At 34.4% G+C, this 11,172-nt stretch overlaps 2 protein-coding genes across 2 annotated transcripts; one reads left to right on the forward strand and one right to left on the reverse strand.

The window, feature by feature from the left end:
* The first annotated feature begins 319 nt into the window (after positions 1-319).
* Positions 320-1,715, forward strand: LOC104908752 (uncharacterized). The gene is made up of 3 exons (XM_010697905.4): positions 320-565; positions 715-887; positions 1,031-1,715. Exons 1-3 carry the CDS (start codon positions 329-331, stop codon positions 1,092-1,094), a joined length of 474 nt encoding a protein of 157 aa, XP_010696207.1. The 5' UTR covers positions 320-328; the 3' UTR covers positions 1,095-1,715.
* Positions 1,168-7,302, reverse strand: LOC104908761 (hypothetical protein). Its single transcript, XM_010697917.4, is given in 11 exon segments — positions 1,168-1,635; positions 1,638-2,088; positions 4,076-4,183; positions 4,285-4,356; positions 4,463-4,562; positions 4,726-4,797; positions 4,998-5,047; positions 5,191-5,481; positions 5,563-5,796; positions 6,887-6,918; positions 7,031-7,302. Coding segments are annotated over 9 exon segments (1,416 nt in total). The 5' UTR covers positions 5,791-5,796; positions 6,887-6,918; positions 7,031-7,302; the 3' UTR covers positions 1,168-1,591.
* Positions 7,303-11,172: the final 3,870 nt, after the last annotated feature.

An 11,172-nucleotide genomic window follows, 5' to 3' on the forward strand; every position in this document is an offset into this window, starting at 1 on the left:
ACTATTTTTTTAATTTGTACATGGATTACACAGAGTAAAACACCCGACTAAAGAGTGTCACATGGTACCGTTCCTTCTTTGGAACACTTTTTAATACTCCGTGTAATTGTATATAGTATTGATGATAAAAAAAGAAAGTATGTAACTAATAATTTTTTAAAAAAGTGTTGCTATTATTTATTAATATACATTTGATTCCATACGGATTAAATGGGGGTGGAAGCAGATGCTAAACTTGTTTAGCAGACAAAATTTAAGTAGATATTCACTCTTTCTTTCTCTATTATCTTTGAGAATCAAACAAGTCAAGCTTTTTCATTAGAGAAAAATGATTCTTGGAATCATCTCAGCCCATAATCTAGCAACGCAATCTATCTTAGTTTCCCTTTCATCACAATTTCCTTCCCAAACTATCAATATGAAGTCATCCAGAAGCAAAGTGGTAAGATTATGTATGCTAAGAGATGACCCTGATGAAAGCACAGATCAGTATTACCAGAAAATGATCAAACACAATCCTGGAAATGCCCTGCTTCTCGGAAACTATGCTCGATATCTGAAAGAGGTAAGAAAATGCTATGAATATGATAACGATAACAGAAAAGCGAACTTCATTTTATTTTTTCGGTCAGGTTACAGGTGATTTTGCCAAAGCCGAAGAGTACTGTGAATGATAACAGAGTAGCAAACTTTTTCATATGTTTTTTGTGTCAGGTTAGAGGTGATTTCGCCAAAGCCGAACGGTACTGTGCACGAGCGATTTTGGCAAAAGCTGAAGATGGTAATGTACTCTCTCTTTATGGGGAACTAATATGGCAAATCAACAAGGACGCCACCCGAGCTGAGGGTTACTTTCATCAAGCTGTTCTTTCTCATCCTGATGACAGGTATAGTGTGAAAGAGGCAGTACATTGGAACTTGAGGTTAAGTGAAGAGTTTGAGTAACATAGTTTTATGGTGCTTTTTAGATGAAAGAACACATGTATCCTAGTAATGATCCTAACATAGTTTTGCACTATTGTCAATGCAGTTACATTCTTGCAGCCTATGCAAGATTTCTGTGGGATGCTGAAGAAAAAGACGAAGACAATTAGCAGATTCAGCAGCACAAAAGACCTCAAAAAAAGAAGCTTAAACACAAATCCATAATGACTTAGCACAAAGATGTGTTGCAAGAATAAACATATTAAATAACAAAACATTGTTCCAAATGCAAACTACACCAACTTGATCAATATCAGTCCTCCCCGTAGGCCCATAAGCTAATTTTATGTATTATAAACTACAACTGGTGTACTGAGAGAATCTCAAAATTTACCCACAACCACAGTTCAATGGCAGACCACTAAAAAGAGTACTTTGTAGAGTAATAAATTCTTAAGAATAAACAACTCGAAATGCAGTGATCCGACAATCCAGAGAAAGTGCAAATGCAGACGATTAAGCGACCAGACTGGCAAGTCTAAAAGCAAGAACAACCAAACCTCACCAAACTATGGACAAACTGCTTCATGACTTCGTTCATATTCATCTTCTGCTAAGCCAACACTTCGTGGAGGCGACTGAGTCCAAGTGCAACCGAGCTTTCTTTTCAATGCTGTATTACAACTTCATGCTCAACTGGGAGCTTCACTATTCCTCGACAATAGGCCCGTTCTCAACTCCAATTTGAGTTTCACCTGTGTCAGATGTTGAAACTTCCTCTTCAGCATGAGCGATAGGTGCAAAACCTGGGTTAGAGAGAGATACTTCCTCTTCAACACGGGCTATAGGTGCAGATTCTGAGCTAGAGAGAGGAGTTTCCTCCTCAACACGCGCTATAGGTTGAGAGCCATTAATTGTGTGATCCTGCACTTTAGCATTTTTCGACAAGCGTGTCTTCTCAGAAGGCAATCTAGGAAGGGACTTCCTCTGAGGTCGCTTAGACTGGACAGGTGAAGGTTCTTTGCTAGGGTTGGTTTGTAATACCGCCTTCTCATCCAGACTTAGTCTTCCTAGCCGATAGCTTTGGTCACCATCTTCAGCTTCCACTGAAGATGAGTTCTTCTTCCTACCGAGCTTGGGGGATCTGGGACGTGTAGTTGGTATCTGAATCAAGGAGAAATTTTTTGTAGAAGCACTTTTGACATTCCAAATATAATAACGCAAGCAATGAGCTAACTAGCTAAAAAAAGGAAGGGAACAAAACAGCTAAGCTAAAAATAGAAGTGCTGTGAGAAAAGAAAGAATGCTCTCAGAAGGACAAAAGGGAAGTGCATGTTTTAGCAAAAATCCAAGGTATTCTCCCCCCCCCCCCCCCTCCCCTTTACGGGCACAAGAAGAGGCAATGGAAACTTTAACGCATAAATGTTACATAAATCAACTCTTTTGCACCTCACCCACAACAGCAGGGAACTCTTCAGAGGTATTAGGGTAATGTTTACAAGTCTTAAGTATACCATCCTAAAGACCTTAACTAAGTAAGCAAAATGTTCAACCAAAGATCCAAGATTCTATAGCGTGTCCTGAATTTCTGCAAAATATCATTTGCAGCACCCCATCTAAAAAACCAAAATCAAATACATCATAAAAGGAATGGCATGAAAACCAAAAACTAGTTAGCAATGAAATATGAAACTAACTCTCTGCTCTTATTTCATTTTCTGCTATCCTTTTTCTCTGGAAATCTTTAACTTGTAAAAGCAGTCTGGCTGAGTCGATATATTAGCCTAGGTCCTCGAATAATACTAGATTACTAGTTTCTTACCACGCTAACTCATTGTCCCAGAAGAAAAATCACATCTGACTTTGGTGGTTAAAAACCTGCCAACTTAGAACAATAAGTTGTCACTTGTCAGTATGGGCAGCAAATTATAATGTGCAGAAGTTACTTTCTTAAGTTTATCTTCATGGTTTTTGTAAAAGGATTTTTCTAACCTATGCCACAAGGCATAGGGTTAAGAATTTCAAGATCTCATATTCTTCTCATTAGAAAAAAAATATATAATACAACAGGATTCTATTTGGGAATAATAAATAAGGATAGATACTCGAGATAGAGATAATTATGTATGTTTTCTTAGATAGTTGAATTTTGAAATGGAAGCTTTTTGTAAAATTATATCTTATATAGGATTTTTGATACTCTTAAACTATGTCTTGTGGCATAGATTAGGAAAATCCTTTTTCAAAATATTGTGCCACAGAAAGATGATCGCAAAAGTTGATGTGCCTATTACATTAAGATTGAGGGAGTACCTACTTTTTCACCCAAATCAATCAAATGCAATTTATTCAATCAGCTTATGATCAAGAGGAAAACTTTCCCTCGACTTTTTGGGCCAAATGTGAGGAAAGGAGGCCCACCAAAAACCACATTAAGTTAAACAGGGCATAGCATATCCATTCTGGTCCTGCAAAGAATGGAGACTCTGAAATCCAATTAAACACAGAACTTCCTCCAGATGAACAATACGATCACAGAAGTGGTGGTAGGCTGGTTGCGCATGGCTTGCCAATGAACACTTCAAATGCACCGACTATAAACATGGATAGGCTGACTTGTGTGGAAGACAACAGAAGCTGTCGCAAAACTTGAACAGCTTGTTTGGTAGAAAGAATTTGGAAGGAAAAGAAATGAAGTGGAAGGAAATTTGTTACTTTCCAATGTTTGGTTCATTAAATAAAAATTAAGTAAAAGGAAATGGGAGGAATTGGAAGGAAAGACACTTTGATAAAATTTCACTTTCCTTTCCTCCCAAAGGTGGGGGAATTTGGAAGGAAAGAGAAAATTCATACCAAACATGGGAAGTTAAGGTTTTTTTCCTTTCTCTTCCATTCTTTTCTTTTCTCTTCCCTTCCTTTCTCTTCTCTTCCTTTCCTTTACTAAAAATGAACCAAACACACTCGAAATTCTAAAATCTAAACTACTTAAATGAGTTAGATCACTGCAGAAAACTTTTCTACGGAGAAAATGAACATAAATACAGGAGCCAGCTTTTCATCTAAACAAAAGAAGCGAGAAGCAATTATAAGACTTTTGGCAGCCATCAATAGTCCAATAGAGTGTGCCAACAGTTAAAAGAAAAAAGTTTACCTTCTTAAGTTCAACTTTAGGTGTAGGTTCCTGGTAGAAACTAGGCATTGGTGATGCTTTAAAAGTTAACTTTTTCCGAAGCCTCTTAATCTCAGCCTCTTGAGATTCCTGCAAAAAAACATAACTCCTCATGAAATTGTAACAACTATTCACAGAATTTGGTCCTCCTTAGAAGAGCAAAAATAAAAGCATAAAAAAAAAAAAAACACCTTGGACTTGGCTTGCAGGTTATTTTTCTCTAATTCTTGTGCATGTATTTTTTCCTCGAGTTTGGTATAAAACTGTCCAACAGCAAGAAGATTAGTAGAGGACAAGATCCAGGTTACTTGATAAACATAGTCAACACAAGGAATAAATCCCAAACGAGAATGAAGAGAAAACACTGACCTCTCTTCTCTTCTCAGCTCGTTCATGACACCTAAAGCTGAAACCATACGATGGGAGCTTACCCTCTCTATTGGGCTTTCCATCTGCGGCAGAGGGGCTTCTGCAAAGTACTTAAGGATAATCTTATATATCAACTCAGAGACTGACTATAAGCAATTAAATAAACTATCAACTTTGGTTAAATAATGTCCCGTAACCCTCACCAAATTAGAATGAGGAAGAAAAGAGGAGAAAGACAATCAGATCAACATTACAAAGGATACTCAACAGATTCTTCATCTCCTTCAGCAGTAGATGGAGGTTCTTGTCTCAGGGGTTTTAACTTGGGCTTTTCCCTGCATTCAAACAGTAATGAGTTAATAAGGTGCAAAGAAAACCTGTTCTGAGCTTAATCATCTACAACCTCAAATTTCTGATAAACAAAGATTATGTAAAAGCAGCCAGGATTAGTTATCACGTGTTCATGATGCTCAGAGACTTCATACAAAAGCATGTTCAAGGGAAGAAAAGAAAATATCATAGCAGTTAAACCTACATGGCATTTTCACACTGCACAACGTTATCAGAGCCAGACTTCAGCGGCTGCTGTAACATAAGCATGACAAACCATTAGCCAATAGGAGACTGCAAATCACTAAAAAATATAGGAAATAAATGGATATCCTAATCAGGAAAGGAGCCCATATATAGGATGGTACACAACGAATTTTAAACTAAACAGTATCCACCTTAGCTTTTTGAGCATTACTCGCCATAGATACAGGTATCGTGCTCTTGCTCGAATTACTACTAGTAGCATGACGATCATTAAAAGATTTAACCTTTGCAACAAGCTGCTTTGGCCGTGTATTTGTAGGCAAAGTACCATTAGAAGTTGTCTTCACTGCTTTATTACTGTTGTTCTTATTTGACGTCACCACAGCGTTTTTCGCGTTGGAAGGCTTCTCATTTTTTCCCCTGCCTTGATTTTTTTGTGGCTTTGGCTCCTTCGCAGCTGTAGCTTCTGTTGTTTTCACTTCCTACAAACCAATAGATCAAATATAAGCAGCAAAGCTAACTTAGCAATACTTATCAAAACAACCGCGATTGAAGCAATGTACCTCAGGAGTTAGGGAACCATTGTTTTCCACATGCACATCACTAAGCTGTTCCACTTCGTCAGTAAGAGGATTAACCATTATATCGCTATTAAACTCACCAACACTTTCTTGACTAACATCAGGACCTACACTTGTCATAGTGCTGTCAAGGGTTTCATTCACCTCAGATGCAATGTCATTTTCTCCCAAGCCGTGGTGTCTGCTAAGTATATCCGTGTCAGCATCCATTATCAACTGCACATTGATAAAGAACCCTGTTAGTTCTAAGTAATATATAAGTATTAATGGTATTGCAGAAGACAACATAACCAAGCACTCTTGTGATATTCTACACTAAGCAATTATCAATTGGGCCAGTTTGAAAAACTAGGCTATCAGTAGTCCAAAATTATAATGAAGCCGACCACCACTAATCATAAGTTCAAAGGAAAGCCTTGACGCGATGGAAAGATTATCACTACCCTGTTGTAATAATAAGGCTATTAGTATTTTCTGCATTTAAAAGCCTCTCTTTTGATAAAAACTTTAGTGCAACGTTTGTGCACCTAATATGTCCCCTCATTCACCACAAATCACAAATTTTAAACTCTAAACCACCATTTCGTTCTGCCAAATACATTGCAATGAACTACAATGACAATAAAATCTTAATGTCTTCCATTGATAAAGACCCTATCAATATTATGCTGCTCTTAGCCAAAACTAGAATCCAGAACTTCCCTTTCAAGAAATGAAGTATTCATCTTTCAACAAGTAAACCAATCTAAAGAAGCAGTTTCACAATTCAGGATAAAATATGTCCAAGCAAAATGGATCAATAAAAAAAGAAATCATCTTCATAACAAAATTTCCATTACTCACAAACTAAAAGAACTTCAACACACTAATTCTACTCAAAACAGTAGAAAAAAGCAACAAGAACTACAAACCCACAAATTTATCAATCAGAACTCCAGAACACTTTATTCAAGTAGTAAAAGGTAAAATCAACCCCAAATCACTTCTAAGTCACATGATTTCAACCAAAGTTTTCTCTACACATAGTTTTAAAACATCACTAACTTCACTAAACAAGTAAACAAAACTCACAGCAAATTAGGTCATATTGACCCACAAACAATTCCACTTCAAATCTCAAAAACACATGATGCAAAAATCAACACTTAGATCCCCAAACCCAGAAAATTAACTTAAATCCAACTTATCAAAAAAACCCAGAAACCAACAAAGTCTACCTCTAAAAAAGTGAAAAAAAAATGGAACTAAAAAAACACCCAAAAAGATATAAAAAATGAAAAAATAATAAAGTTTGCATTTTGATCACCTGAGAATTAAAGTGCCATGAACCAACTCGATCTGAGAGAAAGAAAGAAGAAATGGGTAAGGGGGAATTTCAGTTTCTGGGTAGTGGGGAAAAATTTAAAAACAAAAAGACAAAAAAAAAAAAAAAAAGAAAAAAAAAACTGACCCACGATCTTATAACTGATGGGATTTTACAGTTTTTTTCAAAGATGTTATCTTTTTGTTTTGACAAATTGTATTTTTGTTCTTGGATGATTTGATATTTGATTCAAAAATGAAAAAAAAAAAAAAAAAACTGAAGAAAGCAGTTTTCTTCCTAGAGAGTGTGACTGGGTAAGAGAGAGAAAGTGGGGTTTTGAAATTGGAGATTAGCAATAGCAGCAGGTCACATAGAATAGAGATACAGACATACAGTCATACACACACGACCATTTTTAGGAGAGAGAAAGAGAGAGTTCACTTCACTATTACACATTTTACACTGTTGGTGTTTTGGGCAGTAAAGAAAAGAAATTTGCGGTTGGTCAGAATTGGATTCAGGGGAGAGTGAGTTAAAAACGGTTTTTTCACTCAATTTTGGCAAAACCTCACTTCACTACACCATAACATAATTATGGATCTCAACATAATTATTATGAATATACCTCTAATTTAATTTTTATCATGGTTATTTGGTTATATTTTTCTATATAAATTGGTTTGTTTGCATGATTTAATACTTTAACTAGTTATTAGGTCCGGACTATGCCCCGGGTAAGAAAATTTTTCATTTATTAATATTGTATTTTGATATGGTAACACTAAATACAACTTGGTCTAGTGGTTAAAACTTTAGTACATGAACTTGAGGTCATGGGATCAAAACCTAAACTATGCAATTTCTAATTTTTTTTATTGTACATGAATTACATGAACTAAAACCCTCTAGGGAGCGCCATGTGGCACCGTTATTCGTTTACGCACGCCTTTTAATTTTAGTTCAGTTAATTTTCTCTCACATTTTTTATTCGATTTAATTTAGTTTAGTTCATTTCAGTTCAGACAAATTAAGTCCGATTAAGTACAAAAGAATAAAGCGTAAATATATTGAGATTATGAATACAAGTTTTTTTTTTCTTGGTGCTATAACAAAGTTGTATGAAGTATGAACATAGTTTATTATCAGGTTCATGATACCTTATTACAACCAATTTTCCATAAGATCTAATTTGCCAATTTCCCTTCATGTTTGTATCATCAAAATCAAGTTTTTTTCAGTTCAGACAAATTAAGTTTGATTAAGTACAAAAGAATAAAGCGTAAATATATTGAGATTATGAATACACATTTTTTTTTTCTCGGTGCAATAACAAAGTTGTATCAAGTATAAACGTAGTTTATTATCTAGATTCATGATACCTTAGTACAACCAATTTTTCATAAGATCTATGTTGCCAATTTCCTTTTATGTTTTTATCATCAAAATCAGCTTTTTTTGTTAGAGAAAGATATCATAAATTTGCATATATACTAGACTTATTGTTTATTGATCTAAAAAGTCTGGAAATCTCAAAGAAAAAACCTGACCAATTATTATTTAGACACACCCATATTAAATTTATGAGAAATGATACATAGTAATTATGCATTGTAACCCTATTTCAATATTATCCTTACTTATCTGGTAGTTCAGTACGAAACCTTACACTCCAAAACGTATTATAAAAAATTGTGTGATATTCAAAGTTTTTATCATCAATTAAAATATCTCGAATATGTTATTATCTACGAAATGATGTTTTGTACTTCTATATAAAAAAAAAAGTTTCAAATAGACTCCTTTGTAGTTTGTAATAGCAATAGAATGTACTATTTTTTCTAGATCTCTATTCTATAAGGCAACACATGGGGGACACCAAAAAATAGAAAAAGGAAAAAAAGAAAAAAAAAATAGAGGATAACTAACTGTTTCATTTGAATGAAAAAGGGAGGAAAGTAGGACATTTAAAATATCTGTTTTTTGATAAAATAAAATGTAAAGACATATATTCTACCCAATTAAATTTTTTTTCTACTTCATTTGTTATCACACGTTATCGCACGCATTGCGTGCATGTAAGACTAGTAAGCCTTTAAACGAAGCAGTGAACTATTTGCTTCTTGGGCCCAAAGCAGTAGGCTTGATGAGTACCAATGTTTAAAGATATGCTAGTATTCTCAACTAAAGTCGATCTGCTAATTAATAATAATAATTCTAATTTGAGTTGCTTCAAATTAATCAGTAGAATGACATAACCTTTCAAGAATTATGTGGTGATGTTGATCAATCAGTTGAACAAGTAACAAGGGCCCCATGTTTTTTAACCAGGATTTTTTAAAAAATGAAGCGATAGAAGCAAAGTTATCCTTAGTATAGGATCATTGACTCCATTTAAATCTTGATATGTAGTATTTTTCAGTTAAAATTTTAGATTTATTTTAGTAAAATTGGACCATTTACCCCTATTAACATAATGGAAAATATAATTTACACCCGTTAATATGTTATTATGAATCCGCCACTGGTCCTTTACCTTCCATCTCTCTTCTATCGTAGCTTACCAATTCCCTTCCTACCACTACTTCACCTAGTAAGAATTCTTGCATTTTGTGTGCGAGAATCAGACAATAGAGCTTGAGAACTTCTTTCTCTTTTTATGTCCCACAATTTTGTTTTTGTCCAAATCGTGTTAAAGATTGAACATTTGAACATCTTGATTTTTGGGATTAAAGATCAAAATGTAATTAACGTGACAGAAAAAGGGCTATGTGGTTATTTTAAAATTAATAAATGAATAATTCTGGATTAAATTAGAAGATATAAATTGGGGGATAATATTAAGGGAGCATAAGTTGCATGGGATGTTTGATTGTGTTTCAGAATTCATGCATAAAGTCTCTTGATATTAATTACAGAAAGCTCCAACTTTCCAAACATGTCCACGAGACCACGAGGTGTAGGCTGTTGACTCTTACTCCTTTATGGAATGTAATTTGCGCCATCAATAATCCTGGATGTCTACAGTTTTCATAATTTGTCACCAAATTAATCTATAAATTAGTATTTGGCGACTTGGAGTATTTAATTTGCATTGATTTTTCATAAAAAGATAATGATTTTTTTTAAAAAAAAACAAGCTAGGTAACCCTCTAATGATGAATATACTTATAACTTATTTCCGTAGTTTGTCCTTGTTGATATATACCTTGAATTATCTTGCGTTAGGATTATTCTAAATATGTCATAAAGCTAATAAAATCAAAATATATGTGGATGTAGCTGATACATTATTAGAGAACAGACGTTAAATCTTTGTGCCAATTGTTCTTCAATTTTTCATTATTTTATAGCGTCCTTTACAACAATCCTCGTGAGATGTTAAACTATAAGTATATCAGGTTTTCAATAGTTTGTTGCCAAATTAAATGCAAACTCCTAAGATTGTACTTCCTCCATTCCGTTTTCAATGAAATATATATAGAGGATTGACACGGGGAAGTAGGAGAGAAGAGAGATACAGAGAAAGAAAAAAAGGGACCTATGTGATGAGAAAAGAGATAAAGAGAACTAAATACCAAATAAAATAACATCTCGTTTATTTTGAAATAGCCTAATATGTTAAGTGTTTCATTTCTTTAATTTTAGAAAGGAGAAAGTATTTAAATATATATATAGCTAGGCATAGTAAAGTAAACCCTTCAAAAGTAAAGGTATTGATTTTATGATATTTACATTAATTATATTTTTGGAAACATTCATCATTTATTTGTTTTTAAAATGAATTATTAACATGAAATATATTGTTCTTAGCAAATCTATCCCTTATTACTAATATTGGATATATTTGCATGTTTTCACGTAATGATCCGGGGTCTCTTATGCAAAAGTAGTTGTTGCGTGCGGTAGCCATTAACTCATGTAGCAAGGAGTTGTATTAAATTATTAGTTGTTAGCTGTCAGATATATTAGGTATTAGAGTTCGGCTTTGGAAATTTTTTGGAAAATTTGTCAGAAACCACCTTTTATAATCACTTTTTTGTGAGAAACCACCTTTTAAAAAAATTTGGTTAATTAGCCACCTTTTTTGTTCTTTTTTTTGTTGGAAGCCACCACTTGCCGGAATTCGACGTTGACCTTGATTTTTCGACGTTGACCATCAGATTTTCGCCATTTTTTTTCCAGATTTTTCGCCATTTCTTCCACCTAAGATGCCGGGAGATGCGAGGGAGGTGATGGGCTTAGGGCTGGGAGGGTGGAGATGGTCGTGGGGGGTGTTTGCCGGCGGGTTG

This window comes from Beta vulgaris, chromosome 2 (assembly GCF_026745355.1).
Source record: "Beta vulgaris subsp. vulgaris cultivar EL10 chromosome 2, EL10.2, whole genome shotgun sequence".
NCBI lineage: Eukaryota > Viridiplantae > Streptophyta > Magnoliopsida > Caryophyllales > Amaranthaceae > Beta > Beta vulgaris.

Coding starts and splice junctions, on each gene's coding strand:
- LOC104908752 (XM_010697905.4), top strand. CDS start 329: ATGATTCTTGGAATCATCTCAGCCCATAATCTAGCAACGCAATCTATC. Junction 566..714: donor ATGCTCGATATCTGAAAGAG/GTAAGAAAATGC, acceptor TTTTTGTGTCAG/GTTAGAGGTGATTTCGCCAA. Junction 888..1,030: donor CTTTCTCATCCTGATGACAG/GTATAGTGTGAA, acceptor TTGTCAATGCAG/TTACATTCTTGCAGCCTATG.